The sequence below is a fragment of the Borostomias antarcticus genome (genome assembly GCF_949987555.1).
Source record: "Borostomias antarcticus genome assembly, chromosome: 4".
Classification (NCBI taxonomy): Eukaryota; Metazoa; Chordata; class Actinopteri; order Stomiiformes; family Stomiidae; genus Borostomias; species Borostomias antarcticus.
Genome location: NC_140237.1, coordinates 14,224,804 through 14,247,769, shown reverse-complemented (window position 1 = coordinate 14,247,769; position 22,966 = coordinate 14,224,804). Strand labels below are relative to the sequence as shown.

The window sequence follows — 22,966 nt, the reverse complement described above, 5'->3', positions numbered from 1 at the left end:
CATCCATCCATCTCTTTTTTATCCCCTGCTATCTGCCTCCTCTTCTCGCCTGCTTCTCTCCTCGCCCACACGACCTCACCCAGTAGGGCTGTCGCGGTTAGGAATTATCCTGAGCGGTTCAAATTGATAGATTTCAACCGCGGTTGAAAGTTGGTTGTGAGGTTGTGAGTTCGATCCCCGGCCGAGTCAGACCAAAGACTATAAAAATGGGACCCATTGCCTCCCTGCTTGGCACTCAGCATCAAGGGTTGGAATTGGGGGGCTACATCACCAAATGATTCCCGAGCGCGGCACCGCTGCTGCTCACCGCTCCCCCAGGGGATGGGTCGAATGCAGAGAACAAATTTCACACACTCAGGTGTGTGACAATCATTGGGACTTACCTCCCCTCTCCTCCCCATTGGGGTCTCAGCCTGAAGGCATGTCCCCCTGATTCACCCTGCAGAAGAGACTAACCGCACCTAATGCAATGTATCTTAAATGTGGTTCCCTGTTGTTTGTCTAATGAGAGGTTGTCTTTGACAACCGGACTCACACGTCCACTTCACAGAGGTAGCAGTGGCAGTTCTCGATGACGTGGGCGTGTTTGGTGCGGTCAAAGACCGGGACGGGGCCCTTGTAGCTCTTGGCCCGCACGCTGTAGTCGGCGGGGTCGATGGAGACCGCCATCAGGTGGACAAACAGGTGGCACACAAACATGATGCCCGTGCACTGGGGACTGGGTTAAGGACCAGTTGTTCTGTGAAAATGTAGTGACTTATGTGCTGTACTGACAAACACACACCCACACACACACACACGCATGCACACACACACAGTCCTTTCTTTCTTCGTTCTCTTGCCCTCACATACAAAATACCAGTCAGTGAGATTAGAGGGGCACATCACCAGTCAGTGAGATTAGAGGGTCACATCACTTCAACGAGTTGGTTTAACCCAATCCCTGACTATCGGCTGGAATAGAACCAAAGAGATGAAGTAGTACTACTACTACTACTACTACTACTACTACTACTGCTACTACTACTACCGCTACTACTACTACTACCACTACCACTACCACTACTACCACCACCACTACCACCACTACTACTACTACTACTATTGCTACTACTACTACTACCACTACCACTACTACTACTACTACCACCACTACCACCACCACCACCACTACTACTACAGTACTACTGCTACTGCTACTACTGCTACTACTACTACTGCTACTACTACTGCTACTACTACCACTACTACTACTACTACAGTACTACTACTTCTACTACTACTGCTACTGCTACTACTACATTCCATTGACGTGTCGCGCTACAATGTACATTTAATGATGTAAAGGATACAATGTAGCCAGCTGGTATCCAGTGGGAGGGGAGCAGGGGGATGAACACTCCGAAGCCTGTGACAGCAAAGTAGAGGTAGAGGAGCCAGGCCAGCAGCTGGAAGGGGTGAGGAGGCCAGCTCCAGCCATTGGTTCGGGAGCACAGGGGCAGGTCGGCCCGGGGGCCACCCTCGCTCACGGGGGCCGTGCGGTTGGGGTTCTTGCTGCACACATCCATAGGGGGAGGGGTCGCCTTCTGCCAAATGAGCCAAGCAGTGCACTGTCTGCTCAATGTTAGCTAGCTACATAGGGAGGGCAAGAGCATTAGCATGCATACCAATCCCCTTTCCAAACAATTACATTTTGAGATGACAAACAGGATGTGTTATTATGGCTAATTATAACGCTCGCTCCAAAATTACTGGCACACCTGACAGGCAAGCCACAAATATATATATATATATATATATATATATAGAGAGAGAGAGAGAGAGAGAGAGTTTCTGACCACAAGACAGAAGGAAGCACTTGTAGTTTGCCAAACCTCATTTAAATTATGACTGGAAGAAGGTGCTTTAGTCAGATGAGAGCAAAATTGAACATTTTGGTCAGGTACTGTACAGCATTGGCATGTTGAATCAGAGATGCATAGTGCCAGTACTTTTGGAGCCCGTAGGCTACGCATTAAAGTAGCTGCAGTAGGAGTGCCTCAATGACTACAAAGGACTGTAAAAAAATAGAATAGCCTACACATTTTAAAATCTATTATGCATGAATGCATAACGTTAGAGAACAACGCGCATCTCGTAATTTGGGATAGTCACTCTCAGATAGGCTACCGTTAGCTAGTCAGCTGCACGGTTGCAGATGCTATCAACGCTTCATACTAAGGTGTTACATGTTTCGATTGATATTGCCAATGTTACACACCTTTTCAGCGCGGATGAACCTGTCCAGGGGTGTGATGCGGCGGTGCTCTTGTCTGGAGCATATTTTACAATCTGATCACAACAGCGCAGGTGCGGGGTAACGGCTTTCCACGGGTGTCCGCTAACGTTATCTCCAGGACCATTGTTGTATTCATGTTGCTACTTCCCCACAAAATTGAGCCATAGTTGACAACAACTCGTAGTAAGGTCCCACCGCGGCTACTTGCTGCTGAGTAGCGTTACAAAGGCAGCCATTCAGTAAACCCTCACCTCTGACTGAGCAAGCAAGAGGCAAAGCCTTAACCAGAGGAACGTGCTGACATTTGCTAACGTAGCTTGTAACGCTAGCTAGCTAGCAAGCTAGGCAACAAACCTGATTTGTTGAATAACCTTGATTAGGCGACTCGGTGTAATACATAATTATGTTTGTTCACTATGCAAAGTAAGCTAGCGTCACATGACATTGCTGGTAATGAACGTAGTGCTAGTCTAGCTCTCTAGCTAGCCCGACAAGCCTACGTTATAAGATAGCTAGCTTATTATTAGAACAAGCAAAGCATCGATCTAGGCCTACGTTGCCTGGAGAAAGACGCGAAACGCCCAGTTAACCTCACATTCCAAATCATATATTATGAGTTCACCTATCACAGTTGCACGAAGCGGCATGTTTAGTTAGCTAGCTAGGCTAAAGTTGAAAATCCCATTCGCTAGTACTGCCACTGCGCTGTCCCAGCCCTTAGCTACGCTGTTCCCCTGGTAACGACCCAGCACCCATTCCTAATGGTCCCCAATAGGGTCTGGCTTAATATTATAGCACGGATCTAGAATCAGTAGTTTTCCTATGACCAACCACCAGTAACATTAGTGGTTAATGACACAAACTGATCTAAGATCAGCATCCAATGAGCATGTTGCCCCATATCACTGGCAGTAGTACTTACACATGTTCACCACCAAGTGGCATTGTAACCTAAAAACCTAGCCCATTTAGACATCCATTTGCACTCCCTGGTAGTATCCAGCCAACCAGGTAAGTGTGTTTGGTTCCCTATTAATATGTTGGGTTCTCATACTATATAAGCATTATTCTGTTGGATTTATTATTGTATGGTATCGAATCAAGTCAGTGTATTCAGTCAGCACTTTCTGAGCTGAAGCATAAAAGCATATTGCATCTCTTAACCCTGTGTGTGTGTGTGTGTGTGTGTGTGTGTGTGTGTGTGTGTGTGTGTGTGTGCGTGTGTGTGTGTGTGCGTGTGCGTGTGCATGTGCGTGTGCGTGTGCGTGTGCATGTATGTGTCAGAGAGAGAGAGAGGGAGAGAGAATTGGTTTTCTGTAGTGTAGTCGACAGCTGCATTGGAATGTATGTAATGTACAGGCTCCAAATACACACGCATGCGTGCGCACACACACACACACACAGACCATAGTCTATTGGACTTGAGGTTGAACTCCACCTCTACGGGAGTGTTGTAGTAGACAGTATTGGCTTGATGTATTAAACCTTGTAAATGCTTTTACAACCCTTGTATAACACATGCGGGACACACTATATGGAAGAACAGAAATGTGCTTTGTAGTCCCGTTCATCTTTAAAGAGGTGTGAAAGGTCTCCAAAAAAGTACATTCCTTTTTAAAAATAATTATATTTCCAATGACTGCAGACCGCAGCAGTCTGGCATGGTGCACGTGTTTTCAGTCAGGACACATTTCTTTGCTTCCTACCACGTTCTGTGGGGTGACTGCTAACAGCATACAGACGTAAGCCCAGATTGCAATTCAAGCAGCCGTTGCAGAAAGAACGAATATCCCAAGACTTGCAGGAAAGTATTTGTTTACTTGCTGTAGCCATCGTTTGTACCTTGGCTCACCGGCTGTGAGGGACTCCAGACGCACTCCCTCCCCTCGTAGAACCAGTCAATCACCCCGAAGCCAAATACCGTTCCCACCACTGAAAATTGCCCAATAAAAAAAAAACTCAAACAATGACACCCCCCCCCCCCCCCAACTCATAAATCATCCGTTGTGGGGCCCCCTGGATGTTTGTACTCTGTCACACGTCCACGGGGGAAGAGGTGCAGGGGAGAAGAGTGGACCGGACCAAGCACCGACCACCACCACCCACCCCTCTCCCCATGCCCCCCCCCCCCCCCCCCTGAGCCCCAGCCCCTCAGCCCAGCCATGGCGGCACAGAGAGGGTGGCATCCTGAGGGACAGAGACGGGGTCTTAGCCCCCTATAGTGGACCTCACAGACATCTGGAGGATTGCATAAAAAGTGCCTCCTCCAGTGAAAACGCAGACAGGCTAGCTGGCTGATCTCTCCTTAGCGAACGCAGCAACCCCCCCCCCCACCTTATCAGGGCACCTGGGACCAGTCCATCTTCACCATGGCTCTCTCAGGACCCAGAGCAAGGACAGAGATTTGGCGCACGTCAGCAGTCAAAGCAGGTCAGTTAAGGCCAGTAGGAGAAAATGCAAGGATTATCCTTGGACCGGACACTAATAAATTAAGTGTGATGTCTGTTGTGTATGTGTGTGGTATATTTGAATGTGAGCTGTTGTGTAATTTGGACATTGCAGCATGTGTGTGCTGTGCACTCAACTCTGGTTAAACTCAGTGACATGGCCGGCTTGTATCCCACAGTGCTTTGAACAATGTGTGCTATTTCCATGCCTTTGCAGGGGTTGTGCAAGCTGTTTGAGTTGTAAAGGATTCAGTATGTGTGTGTGTGTGTGTGTGTGTGTGTGTGCGTACATGTGTGTGTTTGGGAAGCAATCAAGTGCCTTCCACTCCCTGTTGTAACATTTGGACTCACCAATAGAAGGGAACTTTCCTTTGGCAGAGGAACACACACATGAGCACACACACTGACACACACACACACACACACACACACACACACACACACACACACACACACACACACACACACACACACACACACACACAGTCAGACACACATACCCTCTCTTTATCCTTCTCTCCCCCTCTCCTTCGCACACACACACACACACACACACACACACACACACACACACACACACACACACACACACACACACACACACACACACACACACACACAGAGTCAAATAAAGACACAGATGTACAAAGTAAGATAGTCAAACACCCACACATTGGACACGCTGTCAGATACAAAATATTTACATCTTAGTTTGTTCTTTGGATGTTTGCAGAGAGCTGCTGTTGGGTTCACCAGAGGTAACATGCAGTATAAGCCTTCCACGTTTGAGGTCTCTCCCCACGTTTGCAGTCTCTCCCCATCTCTACGTCTCCCCACCAGCTTGACCCGGTGACCCTGGATGTTATGAGCTAGTGTTGGGGTCAAGTCTCTCCCCATCTCTACTTCTCCCCCCCAGCTTGACCCGGTGACCCTGGATGTTATGAGCTAGTGTTGGGGTCAAGTCTCTCCCAATCTCTACGTCTCCCCCCCAGCTTGACCTGGTGACCTTAACTAATCGCAAAAGGCCGCAATTAATGTGATTAATAATTTTGCTTTGAATTGAGAGTGCTAGGACTACACAGACGAATCACAGGCGTTTATGCTGTCTGACCAATCACATGCGTTCCCGCTAAGTGCGCTGTACGTAGACTGAGAAGATAGATAGCAGTAGGTCAAGACAAGTGTCACCTGTACCTGCAGCCGTGAGTAGTGAAAAAATGAGCTCAATGACGAGTCAGTGAGTTAGTAACAAGAAAGGAATCAACGTCCGTGATTTGGGAGCATTTTTGATTATTATATATTAATATTATATATTAAATATGAATCACAATTATTAATCGCAATTACCATTTTGAAGCAAATAATCGTAATTATTATGTTTTGTCATAATCGTGCAGCCCTACCATACAGTATGACACATTCAGCAATTGAACGTGACAGCTGGGCTTTCGATCTAACCACCTATTCCACATAGAAGTGAGTCTAAGGCTGCTAGCTGGGGATTCTCCTCATAGTGGACTCCTCCCTTATCACCTGCTTACAGTACCATAGTGTGCTACGATGGCCAACTAGGTTTCCAACAGCCTTGTAGAAGCCTAAAGCCTAGGGGTGATATGAATTTGGTCTCACCTACAGTAGCTGTACAGTAGGCTGGCTACTGATCACATGAGCTTAGGCCCAATCCCAATACCCCCCCCTTAGCCCTAGCCCTTGGGGCAGGACTAACGTTAACAGCCGATTTGTAAACATGCTTCCTGGCTGTTCAATAGATTAATCTGTCTTGTTCTGTCCTGAAATTTGGTCAGATTTCTCACTATGATAATAGTAATCGTACTGTAACATCCCAGGGACTCCACAGAAAATCCACAAAGAGAGCTAGCTAGCAAGACCAAGAGAGCGAGCTCCCTTGGCAGAGCTGCCAACAAGCCTTATAGAGGATGGTTTCAGTACAACATGAACAGTGACAACATCCAGCTTGCTACTGTATTAATTTGGTTGGTCATGTAATTTGGTCTGACCAAGTAAAGTTTAAATAAAAAATCTATATATCGTATTAATTAATTAATTTATTAATCTCCTTTTTGTTCATTTGAGCTTGACCAGCGACACTGGAAACATATTTTGCATGTAAATAGATGACTTATGTACAGAAAAAAAAAGTAAGTCGTAAAGGTGTCTTATAATCCCATATGGGATGGGCCGACAGTAGGCATGACACTTAAATAAAAAATTAATTAATTCATTCATTCATACAACATGAAATACAACAAGATTCCCAGCTGTTCACCAGCTGCACTTCCAGCTGGTTGCAATACTGACAAATAAACACATGAGTGGACCCTTTCTCACAGTGATGGGATCCCGACAGGGCCAGACCCTTCTTTGGCAGAGCCAGACCCTTTTAAGTCGCGCCTCTTTTAGAGAGCCCGCCCCCGCCCGGGCGCCCACAGAGTCCCCCTCTGGGATTGAAGAGAAGGTCCCGTTGCTCAGAGTGGCCATGCAGTCCGTCACACCAGGGGAAGCTGTTTACTGGCAGCATCCAGGGCAGCCCAGGGAAGACCTTGTCTGTCCGTGCCAGCTCTGGCCAGGATGTTCCTGACCGACCCGGGAACCACTACACACAATGACCCTGTTTTTCAGCAGCCTCTTTGTTTTGGGAAGTGAACACAGTGGGGGGTAGTGGGCTAAGGACGTTGTGTCTTGTTATCAAGCGGTGTTTCCCAATGGTAGACAGACTTTTCCATGGTCTTGTCTGAGGTGATGAGCAGACAACATAATGTAGCGAGGGTTAGGGTTCAATTGTGTTTTGGAATTGTGTTTAATTAACCAGTTGTCACACAAAGTGGATTTGGAAGAGGACACAGCTGGAGGTCGAACCACTATGCGCAGACAAACAAAATGGAGCAAAGGGACACAATGCCATCTCAAAACAGGGACATCTGGCTCCTGCAGAGAAACACATTACAGCCCGAAGGTTCTCTATTCACCAGTTGGTGCCTGTAATACTCATGCCAGGATTACATCACAGTAACAGTTGGAGTGCACAGTTCCTTTTTAAACTCTCATCGTGAACTTTCCCTTCCTCAAAACAGTACACTATTTCAGCTATGCCAGATGTGTGGAGTCAAGCAGAATAAGGCTTATAGTAGTGGTAGTAGTAGTAGTAGTAGTAGTATGAAGTGAAAAGTGTCCACCCCCCCCCCTTTGACCTTTTTATATTTTTATAACATGGAATCATAATGGATTTAATGATTTTTGTCACAGATACACACAAAGTACTCTATAATGTCAAAGTGAAAAATAGAACTGATTTCATAAGTATTCCCCACCTCTCCAGAGTTAATAGCCGACCAGGTAGAAGCACCTTTGGCAGCAATTCCAGCAGTGAGCCTGTTTGGGTAGGGCATGCTGTAGTGTTCATCTTCTGCACTTGCACAAATAAACTGTTTGTGTTCTCCTGATGAGTTATAATGAGCTCAGCTGAGTTATAACGACACTTAGCAATAACAGAGGAACACATTTCAATGAGGGAGGGAGTTCCCGAAACCAAGCATGATGACGCATTGTGTAGGTGGCACCCACCAATTCCTAGATGTGTGTTTGCGGATGTGAGTCATTGGGGAGTATTTCACCAAAAGAAGACACCCGACATGTAGCTCTGGAGGTAGAGCGGCCGGCTGGCGATCGCAAGGTCCCCAGATCGATCCCAGCTCCTGGCATTGTGCCGAAGTGTCCTTGAGCATGACACTGAACAGCCAAATTGCTCGCAAGTTTGCATGTTATCCCTTTGTTCGCAAGGGTTTCTTCCCAAAGAACCCAATACGAAAGACATGCAGAAGAACAATGCTCTTCAGTCCGGTCCCTGACCAGGACCTGGACTGAGCACTTGGACTGGACTGAGCACTTGGTCCCCAGGAACCATGAAAGATGGCTGCCTACTGCTCCTGGCTGCCCTTGGAGGAGGACAGCTTGGATGGAAGAAATGCAGGGAACAATTTCCACCAGCAACTCCTGAAAATTGTATGTGTGTGTGCTATGTGCCGTGTCGCCGCTCACACACACAGTGCAACATATTGTGTGGCCGAATCATGACCCCCCTCCAAATAAATAAATAACCCTCCTCCAGCAAATAAATACATCTAAATCTCCCCTTCACTCGGGTCCTGTTATGAAAAAAACAGGCCTGGTCCAGCCTGGCTTATGTGCGTGGCTGGCTTGTTTCATTAAGGGGGAGATGGAAGTCCACTGGATGTATAAATGGTAAATGGTAAATGGACTGCACTTATATAGCGCTTTTCCACCTTAGCGGCACTCAAAGCGCTTTACAATGGCCTCTCATTCACCCATTCACACACACATTCACACACCAATGGCGGTAGCTGCCATGCAAGGTGCTAACCTGCTCATTGGGAGCAATTTGGGGTTAGGTGTCTTGCTCAAGGACACTTCGACATGTGGACAGTCGGAGCTGGAATTCGAACCGCTGACCCTTCGATCGTTGAACGACCCGCTCTACCAACTGAGCTACAGCCGCCCCTGATTAAAACGTAATCAACAGTGTTTGTTTAGCTACATATAGACTAGAGGAGTTTTGCTCAGCATAGACGGTAATCTCTGAGAATGTCCTGCGTGGGAGTCCAATGCTCTGACCACTACTCTACGTGTGGAATTTAGGTCCCTAGTGTGGGTTGGGGTTAGAATAAGGCTTGGGGTTAGAATAAGGGTTGGGGTTGGGACAGGATCGGACCTATAAGACAAGGGGTAAAGGCTGGAGTGAAAGGATGAACATGTGGAGGTTTGGGGTATAGTCTCATGAAGTCATCCCCACCAGGTCTTCAACCCCGGTCTTCTGGGTGGGAGTCCAATGCTCTGACCACTACTCTACTTGTGCAGTGGAGATCGGCGGGTTGATTTTGGTGTCTTTCTTGATTTTGGTGTGCTGGGACTACTGCCTCTTGTGGTGCCAACAGAGAGATGCAGGCCAACATTGTCGGGAGTGACAGAGGGAGGGAGGGAGGGAGGCAGTAAGAGAGTGATAAACCGACAAACGCTATACTAGCTGCACGGCTGACCAGCCACGCACAAAAAGGTTGGAGTGAAAGAATGTGAGGATGTTTCCATGTACACAAACACGGAACATCATTTTAAAGCCCTGAATGTGATTGTAGGATTCGAGCGATGGCCGTCTGGCTCCAAGTCCAACACACAGGCGCGCAACCTCTCCCTCCCTCACTTGTTTAACCAGCGGAGCCACTGAGAAGCTAGCTCTTCATTGGCGGGGGTGGACGTATTTACACTGGGGAGTGAGTTTAACCAACAACTCGCTACCTACTCGAGGACTCACGAGAACCCAGTTTCACTCGGTTACACTTGCAAAGTTATGCCCGTGTACTCAGTGCCTTCTCCTGTCTCCCATGCACACGCTGAACATGTTTTAGGAGTTGAGCTTAAGAAGACTTTGGTTTGTTTTGACAATGACAATGACCCCGTTTACACCTGGCATTAAAATGCGTTTTTAGTGATCAGATTGCAATCTGATCATGCTAAACCACATGAAAGTACAGGTGTAAATGCGGCCAAAACGTTTTGAGGACGGATTGCGATCCGGAGGTGGTCAGGGACACATTTCGACCACATTTAATATAAGTGTCAATGGAAATGCGTTTTTAATACACATATCAACAGCGTGGGTGGAAATACGTAGCCGTTGGAACGCGCCGGTTCCAGACCAGCAAGGAGCAGGCTTCCATGGCAGCTAGCAAGAAAGCATTAAAATATATCCTGGTCAAGGTTGGAGTCCAGACGAGACAAAAGTGTCTACTCTCAATTTGGTCAGACGAAAATATTAAAGCACAAACAGGATGTGGCGTTCGATTGTCAGTTGGACAGAGTCGATCGGATCTCAAACGGATCGGGTTGAAGATAATCGAAACGCATATTAATGCCAGGTGTAAATGTAATCAGGCTCAATCATTATCTAGATACAATCTCGATACGAGATGCATTTTAATGCAGGGTGTAAACGGGGTCAATGTTATCATGTGTAGAAAAATAACCACACTCCAAGGGTTATAGGGAGATGCTGATTAGGCCTACAGGAAGTAGAAACAGGAAAGAAGTGTCGCTACTCTGGCTCCATCCATCCATCCATCCATCCATCCATCCATCCATCCATCCATCCATCCATCCATCCATCCATCCATCCATCCATCCATCCATCCATCCATCCATCCATCCATCCATCCATCCATCCATCCATCCATCCATCCATCCATCCATCCATCCATCCATCCATCCATCCATCCATCCATCCATCCATCCATCCATCCATCCATCCATCCATCCATCCAAATATTAAAGCACAAACAGGATGTGGCGTTCGATTGTCAGTTGGACAGAGTCGATCGGATCTCAAACGGATCGGGTTGAAGATAATCGAAACGCATATTAATGCCAGGTGTAAATGTAATCAGGCTCAATCATTATCTAGATACAATCTCGATACGAGATGCATTTTAATGCAGGGTGTAAACGGGGTCAATGTTATCATGTGTAGAAAAATAACCACACTCCAAGGGTTATAGGGAGATGCTGATTAGGCCTACAGGAAGTAGAAACAGGAAAAAAGTGTCGCTACTCCATCCATCCATCCATCCATCCATCCATCCATCCATCCATCCATCCATCCATCCATCCATCCATCCATCCATCCATCCATCCATCCATCCATCCATCCATCCATCCATCCATCCATCCATCCATCCATCCATCCATCCATCCATCCATCCATCCATCCATCCATCCATCCATCCATCCATCCATCCATCCATCCATCCATCCATCCATCGTTGTCCACTTATCCGGGGTCGGGTCGCGGAGGCAGCAGTTCCAGCAGGGGTCCCCAGACATCCCTTTCCCTAGCAGCATCAACCAGCTCTGCCTAGGGAATCTTTAGCCGCTCCCAGGCCAGTGCGGAGATGTAGTCCTGCCACCTGGTTCTGGGTCTGCCCTGCGGCCTCCTCCCAGCCGGACACGCCTGGAATACCTAAAATGATTTCAGAAAATAAAAAAATATTAATAAAATCTAGTTTTAGGGGTGCTCAGATGAAATTTAGAGGTGCTTGAGCACCCTTAAAGCAATACATCGTGATATTTGGACCTTTACAAACATGTCTGGTGCTAATTCTCCAATTCGATTTACTAAAAGTAAGCTGAATCGTCCAAACAATCTACTCAGAAAGATAATACATTGACATTTATTACCTTTTAAAACTTAGCATTCAGTCGAAGTGCACATGCGCAACATTGTGCTTAAACAACACAGTAGTAGCTAACTATTCCGGCGTCTATGGATATCATGCGTTTTTTAGCTCAATGATATCATGGCGAAGGTGAGAAAACCAGAAAAAGAAAAAGACAATCTGATAAAGTTACGACAGTACAACACTGCACTTACTCGCAGAGCCTGTGGGGGCGCAGTTCTGAGAAAACCAGAGAAAACGCTATGTATTGCTTTAAAAAGCGTTGGAAATCACCCATGATTGCAGTAATGCAATGATTAAATGACGACTTGGCATTCTCTCATTCCTTTGAAGTCCGCTTTGTGGTTTGTGTGTGAGTGGGCCTCTAGAGAACAAGATGGAACGCTTCCAAGAAATGCAGAGAAGGGTTAACGCTCACTTTTTGCTTAGCTAGCACGATTCTGTCAAATTGTTGACAGGAATCAGGATCTTGCCCCCTTTTATCAGATGTAGGAATGGAGGTGTACAGTCCAGTCCACAGTTCTACATTCTGAGTTTAGATACATTCAGATCTCTCCTGCAAATGCTACCATACAGAATGCCAGTTGTTCTGCTTGATAGGATCTGGAAGTGGAAACATGCAGGTTGGCTCTGGGGTCCGTGTACATGTACACCCATTCAATAAGTGTTCCCTTTTAAGCCATAGAGGGCTAATGGAAAAGCACGGAGTACCACAAATCCTGGGCTTAGTTCTACGGTCCTCTGTGGCTTGCCCGCAGGATGTTCCCGTTTGATTACAGTGGGGAACTTAAAATGCTTCGACAGACTTTTCCAGGGTTTGGCGAGGGCCAGGATCAGAGTACTGTTCTACAGTAACACCCCTCACAGGTCTTTTTGGGTTGAGTGTTCGCTCTCCTCAGTTTCGGGGGATTATTCACACTGTTAGAGATCAAGGGGCCATCTTGGATCCCACCTGTCAAGCAACAGGAGGAGGAGGAAGTGATATGTCAACATACGCTTCATGGATACGTTTCATAGATGGTGGTTTGACGACTGTTAGGATTGTATTACTAATGTGATTATGTATAGATACTTGACAGCGGAATAATACATCAATAGTTGGATGGATCTGGCTAAGGGATCACAAAGTATTTATCTTGGACGCAATTCTAGTCTGTTCTACATTATTGTATTTCAAACAATGCTGTGATGAGTTAACAACTCCTTGTCAATGACCTACAGTAGTATAATATAAAACTACCTAGAAATAGCTAATTGATGCTAGTTCAGTTGTTTTACTATGTCTTAACAAAAACCAACTTATTCTTTAATGTTTGTTTTAACTGTCAATAGAAGGCCACAAATCCTCACTACGGAAAACAGACTGCTGTATGCTCTGTACGCTGTGTACCCTGTATACTCCAATGCATCCATATCCCCTCCCATGTCTCACACATGAGTGGTGTTCTCCCTGGGTAGACATCCGTTACAAAGCTGACACGATTCTGCCAGCCAGGGGAAACAATGCTGGTTTTGTCTCTGTTCCGGTGTAGTTTATCACCGCTCTACACCACCCTTCGTGTCCCACTGTGCCACTCTTAAAAAGCCTGTTGTCACAATAGCCACACAGCGGGGGCCCTATGAAAAGAGACGGCTACGGTAATCAACGCCCTTATTGTCGCCCGCCCACCATCGCTTTACTTCCTGCGCCTAGAGGCCCCAACTGAGTGAGCACACTCGCCCGCTGTGGGATGTACTGTACATTTTGTCTCAGTCTGTTTTGAATTGAATGCTTGTGGTGTGTAATTTGATTATTCAGCAACAGAGGCAGCCATGGGAAGAAACAGAGAGGACACATAATACTGTCAGGAAAAGGATATGTACATGTGAGATTGTGGCATGGCAGCGGGCGAACGATGGAATGCATGCGATGGAGTGTGTGCACAGGCTTTGCCAGAGCAGGGCCCTGTACTACGAAACAGGATTACGGGGTTAGCGCAATAACTTCAGGTTCAAGCCCGGTTTATCCGTATCACGAAGGTGGATCACTTTTCACCGTGCTATATCGCCATGGTAATTTATGCTGCCGAGCTAACCTGCTTCGGGGCAGGTTAAGTTCCAGATTACGGTTCAAAACGTATGAAGCACTGCCCCTTGACTGATCAATTCACTTGAAAATTGGCATTGGATGTTAAGATCCCATATGGAACTTCAGTGTCCGAATTTAAAAATAATCTCATTGCGTGAATAGTGAGAGGTTCTTTTACAGACCAACAAACCCCTCTTGGGCTTTTTCTGATATCATATGAAAGGTAGCCTACAGATTGCAGAATGGCTTTGTCATCTGATTTTGCCCGAACTTGTGTGTTTAAAGTCCTGCAGACTGTAAGCGACAGTACAGTATGCACTTGCGTTTTATAGGCTACAGTTTCATGTACGCTAGGCTGTGGGTGATGCAGAGAACCAAGTAGCCTACATTTCTTTAATCCGTTTTCAAGTTAACGATTTATTAGACTAGCTTCCCGTTCCTACTGTAGGAACAAAGATAAGTAGCCTACATTTACATAGTTGAATTGTTATAGCACCCATGCCTGACAATAAATGACATACAAATATTTCCTAGGCTAATTTTCACCTTGAGCTTCACTTTTTCCATCTTAATATTTTGTATCTTAATATTGAGTTCTAAACATCACATCACTTTCTGCTTCAACCTGAAACTAATTAAATAAATTATAGACTTGCTTTATTTAAGCATCCCTTGCAATGCTCATGGGGTTGCAGCTGAAAGAATAAGATATACAGTAGGCATAGGATACAATTGCTTTACACAGCATAAACATATATTATGTCAAATTTCATTCCTGCCTTTAACAGCAGCGACTGTGTTGTGACTGGATAATATAGTTCATATTTCTATAATATTGCTCTACTTGTGTAAAATGCGGTGGGCGGAGCTTTGAGCATGGCAGTGTCCAAATACCTATACTAAGGTATGCGATTGGTCATTTCGTGCAAATACCTCCCGTTTTACCAAGAACGCACTCATAGCTAGATTGGACCAGCTGTGTAGACTTAACGAGTGGATAGCCACTGTCGTGGTACCGTTTATCTGTGATTGCGGTTGTTTGGTTTACTCGAGCGAGCTAGTGAAAAGTTATCCTGGATTTGTTGAACTAGCTTCGTAGTACAGGGCCCAGGTTAAATCAACTCTAGTGTGTAACTGTACACAACAAGTTCTGTTGTGGTTATAATAGCCTAATGTTTCTGTCCTACAGCTCACGGTCCCATAACATAAGCCAGGTTCCCTGTACATAATCACACACATTTGAACATGGAAACTCTACATTACCAGAGGAAGACAGAAAGACAAGAAAGCTACTGTACTATACCGTAGCTTCCATGATTAAATTATTGCGTTATATAACAAAACTCCGTGCCACATTTGGGGCAGAGCATCCACAATCATTTCTCAGTATGCTGTTATCTTGGATTGTCCCCCCTCCCAGGCCAGTGACCTTTGTCTTCAAGGCATTTCTCTTTCCCAAGCACAAGGCTACACAGCTGGGCTTATTGCTGGGAGCCTTGACTGGAGGCCATACAAGGACAGGGGTAAAAAGTATGGCCAAGTGCCATTTTTGGTGAGTAAATACACTATGCTTTGGTTTCAGCTGGTGTACGTTTACCTCACTTTATACAACGGGTAGTTCCCACGTCACAATCTGATTGGTTAAGAGCCGTTGTATATTCACGATATACAGTACCATGGACAAAGCCTCTTTACCTTTCTATATGAAATATTAAAGCGCCAATTATTACTGCCTGTAAAAACGTTAGTTCCATTGCGTAACCGTCTGTTGGTTACATGAACTCTTTCTCCTCAAGAAAAATGTAAACATTCAATGTCAATTTTGAGTTCTATCTATCCTGTAGCCTATCACTCTGGTTTATTGTCACCACTGTTGCATCTGGCAGTTGCACAGCAAAGGTAGCTAGGTTAAGTGTTAGTTTTGGTTGCTAGGGCTCATTGTTTGTTGCTTTGAAACTCCATAGCAACATGAACTACCTTTCTTGGCGGAGTTCACTAAAATTGATATTAAGACTCTGAAATAGTTGGTATTTATCCCATAAATGTTTCCTGATGATGTAACCGTTGCAACTCTCATGAGTTATTGCTTCACCTTTATCACCTTTGACCTTCAGAAACTTGAATCTGCCACAGAGCACTCAACATGCCTTGGCAAATTGATAGATGATCCATATCTTTAAATGTCTCAAAACAATACAGATACTGTATCTGAAAGTCTATCAAAAAGGTCCTGCTTCTTTCAAAGGATGAAATTATTGCCTCCACCTGCAGCGACAAATGTAAATGAAAACAAAACTTGGCCATACTTGAACCATCTCCTTCACGTCATCCTCATGTCTCCTGCCAGGTTTACCATAGGTGCTGCCAGGTGGCAGAGTGTTGTTCTTGTAGCCAGCAATCCTGGGTTCTAATCCCAACTAAAATGGATTTAATGAAGGCTGGCTCTTCGTTACAATAAAGCTTTAGATGGATGGATGGATGATGGATGGATGGATGGATGGATGGATGGATGGATGGATGGATGGATGGATGGATGGATGGATGATGGATGGATGGATGGATGGATGGATAGATACTGTAGATAGAAAATATAATAATATCTGATTCATGAGAAACAAATCAAATAAACACAGTAATTGGAAAAATTAAATTTTCTTAGCCTGGATCCTGTGGTAGGCTATTGCATTATTATTACTATAAACTGAGGCGTGACTTTAAAACCATTTCAACTGAGTTACACCAACAAAATGCATAATGTGCAGACGCCTGTGCTCTCAAAGCACCCTTCTAGTTCCATTTTGTATTTAATCATGTATCATGTTCTTTCTTATATCTTATAGTGACAGTATTTAGTGTTTTGTAATAGTTTGTAAATTATGTTTATACAGTAGTATAATAAATGTGTCAAGAGCTACCTATTATTGAGGTTTTATTGTACCCTTTTCCTACTAAATGCACTCTGATATCATAGGGAGAAAGACAGAGGGAGAGAGACCTGTCTGATTACTTGATCCACATACACATTCAACAACTGCACACACTGATCTAGCAGGTATCGCTTCCTCATGCAACTTGCCCACACTGGCCTCACACCCAGGTCTTCTGATTTGTGTTCACACATGATCACCTGTCATAAACACCACTACCAGTTATGCCACTGAAAAGCTTACTCTTCAATGGTGCAAGTGGGCAATATTTATACTGAGGGGTGAGTTGAACCATTCCAACTTGGTTACAGCGGAGACGGAGTCCTGTGTTCTCTGAGCACCCTTTCTAATTTTCTGTTCTATAATAGCATGACTGTCATCAGTTGCAACTATCAGTCATAGTTTGCTATGCTAATATCAGTCATAGAGCTGGTACAGCAATGAAGAGTAATAAAGCTTGACAAAAGCATTATCTCTTTAAAAATGTGCAGATCATATTTTCTGATTCAGATTTTATGCTACGCCTACAGGACTGTGTGAGGAATGTGTTGAGGCTTGTTGGTGCATGACAGGAAACATAGTGTAAGAACAAGACAGGACAGTGCAACATATAAGTGATACGGTGTAATATACAATACAATCTAGACAAATATACAAACTAGAAATGATTTAAGGACATGATTCTATTTTTCTAAATGATTAAGCTGCATCTCCGAGAAACTGAAGAAAAATGTACGGTACAAACTAGACATTTTAGGAAATGATTTAAGGAAATGATTCCATTTTACAAAATGATACAGTCAGCTAAATCTCAGAATAAACGAAAGTTAGAACTAGTGCCTGTCCTGCTCACTTTCTTGGAAGGATGCAAGAAATATATTTGGCAAAAATGTCACAAAAAATAAAAAACATTGGCTTCTCACTGGCGGAACTCTAACATCCCAAATGCGATGTACTATTTCTTAATGTTCCTGGAAAACAAAGCTGAAGAGAACAGCCTGAGGCCATGTGACGCATTGCGCTGTGGTTTCAGGCAGTGTGAGTTTATACTTCACTACCACGACCTCCTTCAGACCCTTTTATTTAAACCAAATATGACTGAAAGGGCTATTTTGACTGCATGACTGTTAGAGCACTTGAGACTTCCATTGAGGATCTTGACATAATTCCATAGTAAAATCATTATAGATCTTTTCCTGCAACAAATATAGCTCACTAATTAAATATCTATTAAAGATGATTTGCTAACGCACACCTCGAAAACCTTTAGATTATCAGTGCTTATACTAATAAGTATGTTATGGCTTTGTTGAGGAATAATTACATAGACATGACTAATCATCTTATCAGAGCATCTAACATTTCATGTCTCATTTTGCATGACAAATGCACCATGGTGCCTCGTGAATAACAAGTTCCCTCTTAAACTATTATATTACCCATGTCACACTGACACTGAGGAAAGAAAGAGCCTCATCTCCTTTCTAACCAGGCAAATAGACATCTTTGATTTCGAAATTGAATGAAATTGGCAAACTAAGCCACATCACTGTGTCTACTGTAGCTTAGCATGAAAATGTAAACAATATTCAATACTCTTACGAAACTCTGAGAATCCTGCTTACCCAATAACTGCCTGCAGCTTACCCCAAATCTGACTGACTGAGGTCTGAAATTCGGGGCAGGGAGGGGGGCCGTTTGGACCACCTGGTTCTGATCTTGGTCCTCTTTGGACAGGCTTCCTTCTCTACATGACTGTATAATTATCCATGTTTCCGTCCATAAAAAGGGTATCAGGACCTTTGTAATAAAGTCTTCTTTACAGGAATTGTTAATAAAGATTCCAGATGCCAAGCCACATTAATCTAAGTAAAAGGTATAATTATTACTAATTGTTCGGCGAAGCCAGACCTTTGCCTGTAGCTCCTCTCCTCATAACTCTCAAACTAATCACATAATGTAATCACATCATGCTTCATATTCAGATGAACAGTTTATTTTCTGTAAATAACTTTGCTTATAATGGTTTCAGATCTGAATTGCAATGTGGGTGTGCTCTGACGCATGTTGAGATGCGTGCTTATGAGATTGAATAGAAAATGTGTTTTTATTTTTTGTTGTTACCTAGCATGGGACACAAAATGATCCTATGTGTGTGTGTGTGTGTGTGTGTGTGTGTGTGTGTGTGTGTTTGTGCATGTGTGCGTGTGATACAGGTTATTAGTCTCTGTCCCATCTCAAAGTTGGCACTTGCCAAAACACCACAGCATGATGCCAAGTACAATTCATCAATTTTAACCAATCAGAAACAGAGGACCCCCCCCCCTTCAAGCCTCACCCTACTGAAGATTACATTGCATTTACATTAGTCATTTAGCAAATGCTTTTATCCAAAGCGACTTACAATAATTGCATTAAATGTATGAAAACCCAGTGTACTACTGCTTGCCAGAACTCACAAGTGCATCTCCTTTCTAAAACAAGTGACTAAGTGCATACTCTAATGCTGAAGGCAAAGTGCAAGAATAGCAATCTACAATACAATACAGTATATAGGTGTATATGTAGGTGCTTAAGAGGGAGGATCATGGTAGTACCTCTTGAAGTAGCCTACTAGATAACATGGAGATTATGGAACAACTGCTGTAGCAGCTGTGAGCCATTGTGCCTCACTCATTTGTTTTTAGACGTGTTGTCACTGTGAGAAAACCATGGTTTAGGCCTGGATGACACTACTGCGTTTTTCAGCGTTGTCACCAAAAAAGACGTACGTTTGCACATAGCAATTCCACTACCCCAGCCAAAACGAACCTCGAAGTCGGAGGCCTTGGTATACGGCCAGAGCTACTGTACGTTTTGGCAATCGAAATCCGGAACTGCGTTCTAGTGTGATAGGCAGATCCAGAGGCCTTTAAAACAAGGAATAGGCCTACACTGTAATGCTGTGTTCACCTCACATAACAATCAAACAGGTGATTTATGAGTTTGAGCTATATAGTATCTTAGTGGATACTATAGTTAACATCAATTTGAAAATAAGAATTACAGGAGGCACGCAAAAAACAGCCAAGCTGATAATAATGTACAGCAGGATGAACTTGAACTGGATTCAATGTTTACAGGTGGACACAGATCATAGCCCAAACAAGAGAAGACCCTTCAAATAATAATATTCTCTCTATAAAGAAAAGTAGCTGGCAAAAAGTTAAAAAGCCTTTATTGAGATATGCCGCTATACGCGTGGGTTTTAGGCTCCCCTCACTCTTTTGTATGTTTTTGAACGGGCAAAAGGATCCGTGATAACGCGCGAAAATAGCACGTAAACATCAGTTTAAATCTCTTATCACAGTAATGCGGCCGAAAACGCATATCACACCACCATTAAAGAGCATATAAAACAGGTGATTTATGAGTTTAAGCTAGTTTAAGTAGCATAGTCTAGAATGTTGTGAGTTTAAAATGCATCCGTCCAACCAACACCAAAAGTCACCAGCAAATACATCCCGATTGTGTTCCATGTCTGGTGTGCATTCCCTGCTTTTAAAATAATTTAGAATCCAAAACGATAGCCTTCTTATTCAAATCTCTATCTAATTGTAGGCTAATCTCAATCTGCGATAATATTATATTATCAGGCTAATACTGACCTAGGCCGGGTTTCCCGATAAAGAACCTTCTTAAGGAACCCTTCTTAAGCAACCCTTTGTATGGGAGTTAAGAAGTACTTTGGAGTTAAGTGCTTCTTTACTCGTTCTGGAAACACGGCCCTTATTCTTTTTCTTTCTTTCTTTCTTTCTTTCTTTCTTTCTTTCTTTCTTTCTTTCTTTCTTTCTTTCTTTCTTTCTTTCTTTCTTTCTTTCTATTGATCTGATCAGATCTGATTTCAGATTATTATTCCCGATAACTGACAACATATTTGAGGGGTTCTTTTGCAAAAACAGACATCTCTGTCTGTAGGCCTATAAGCTATCCTAAATCCTGTTTGCCCCTACTAGGTTAGTGACAATGCCCCCAAAATTTTGAGATACCCCTACCGGAGGTAGAACAAAACCTAACAATGTTTTTCCTCATTTCTAAGGTCTCCCATATATAAAATTGATTCTTGGTTAAAATATTTTACTGCAAACATTGTTCAATTTATACATATTGTTATACACCCCAAAACTAAAACAGATCCAGAATAGAGCCTGCTAATGAGAGAATGTCTTACAGACATTGGATCCAAGCCTTTGTATCATCTGTGAGAAAAGTTTGGAAAAATGAAAAAACATCCCAAACCCCACAGTAGAGGCCTCCAACACATACTTACCCTTGCTCAGCAGAGAGATGATGATGTCCAAGCAAGTTTGCTTATTTTAGGTATGTGTTCATAGGTCTCTATATATCACATACATCAAGATCTTCACATGCAGTTTTTTTTCTAGTAGGTAAAGCAACTTCCTGACAACAAGAATGTCAAGTTTCAAAGCTCTCAGAGCTTGTGTTAATGATCTACATTAGTTTATATGTCTTAACTCCCATACGACCAGGCTCTATTCTGGTTCTTTTCTTAGTTTTGGGGTGTATAACAATATGTATAAATTTAACAATGTTTGCAGTAAAAGATTTTTAAGAATCTATTTCATATATGGGTGACCTTAGAGATTAGGAAAAACATTGTTAGGTTTTGTCCTACCTCCAGTAGGGATATCTCAAAAATTAAAGCCATTTTTGACACTAAACTCACTAAAATAGTAGGCCTATTCATCTCTTGATGGTCATGACAACATGCGGGACATGACCAGACAGTGGGCGTATTCGTAAAAACATTCACACCCTAGTATTTATTCACAAGCACAAACTTCTGTCAGGATTGCTGACATACAGTAAACCCCTTCAATAAGTCATATTCGAGTCTCGTCATAATATAGGAGCTATAACATAAGGAAATGGATGAAGGACTTAAAACTAACTGATTATAAGGACTATATATTGGAACATTTGGACTGAATTAGATTATTGAATAGAGAATATTATTCAAAAAAAAAGGGCAGGAGAGCTGGGAAGTTCAGACAGGTGTGATGAAGGAGCTATTTGGTTGGGAACACAAACTGAAGAGCCTACCCACGCGTATAGCGGCATAATGTCAATAAAGGCTTTTTAACTTTTTGCCAGTTACTTTTCTTTGAACAAAAGAATATTATCATTTGACGTGTATACTCTTGTTTGGGTTATGATTTGAAGTGTCTTCTTTTTTGGGGGAACCTGTAGGCTAAACATTGAATAGCCTGCAGTTTAAGTTCATCCTACGTTTATGGTATTATTCTTATTTACAAATTGATATATTTGGTTAATGCTATATAGCTCTAACTCTTAAATCACCTGTTTGATTTTTAGGATGTTAAGTGAACACAGCGCTACAGTGTAGGCCTATTACAATAGTTTTTCTCAAAAGCCTCCAGATCTGCCTATTACACTAGAACACAGCTCCCGATTTCGAGCGCCAAAATGTAGCTCCGGCCGTATCGGTCTGCCTCCGGGTTCGAGCTTTGTTTAGAATCCGGTAGTGTAATAGCTGGGCGCAAACACAGGTCCTTTTTGGGGAAAACGCTGAAAAATGCAGTCGTGTAATCCAGGCTTAACACATGAAATGTCTATAAAAAATGTATGGATTTATTCTAAAGGATTTTGGAACAGATTCTACATATCACAGTTGTGTTGCATGTTACACATTTTTGTTTACTATTAAGGCACTAATATTCTATTCATGCAATCCATGTGAACATGTCGCCCAGTATCATTACAGTCTATAATAATATGAAAGCCTGAGAGGGCATTTAATTGAGCAACATGCACCATTTGCTGCCCGCCGTCCCACCATGTAATTTAACTAGATAATTTTCTATTAGCAACATCAAGGCAAGGCAAGTTATTTGTAGAGCACAATTCAGCAACAAGACAATTCAAAGTGCTTTACATGAGACAAAAGCATCAAGACAAAGGGC

General features: G+C 43.5%; 1 protein-coding gene across 1 annotated transcript in view; it reads right to left on the bottom strand.

The window, feature by feature from the left end:
• Positions 1-2,466, bottom strand: part of zdhhc1 (zDHHC palmitoyltransferase 1) — a gene marked incomplete at its 3' end in the record, with an annotated part of 18,405 nt that extends 15,939 nt beyond the window's left edge. The window contains exons 1-3 of the mRNA XM_084437342.1: positions 2,261-2,466; positions 1,353-1,632; positions 536-711 (exon numbers count right to left, since the gene is read on the bottom strand). Coding sequence (XP_084293468.1) covers positions 536-711; positions 1,353-1,568 — 392 coding nt within the window. The 5' untranslated portion in view covers positions 1,569-1,632; positions 2,261-2,466. The remainder of the gene's footprint in view (positions 1-535; positions 712-1,352; positions 1,633-2,260) is intronic.
• Between the last annotated feature and the right edge of the window lie 20,500 nt (positions 2,467-22,966).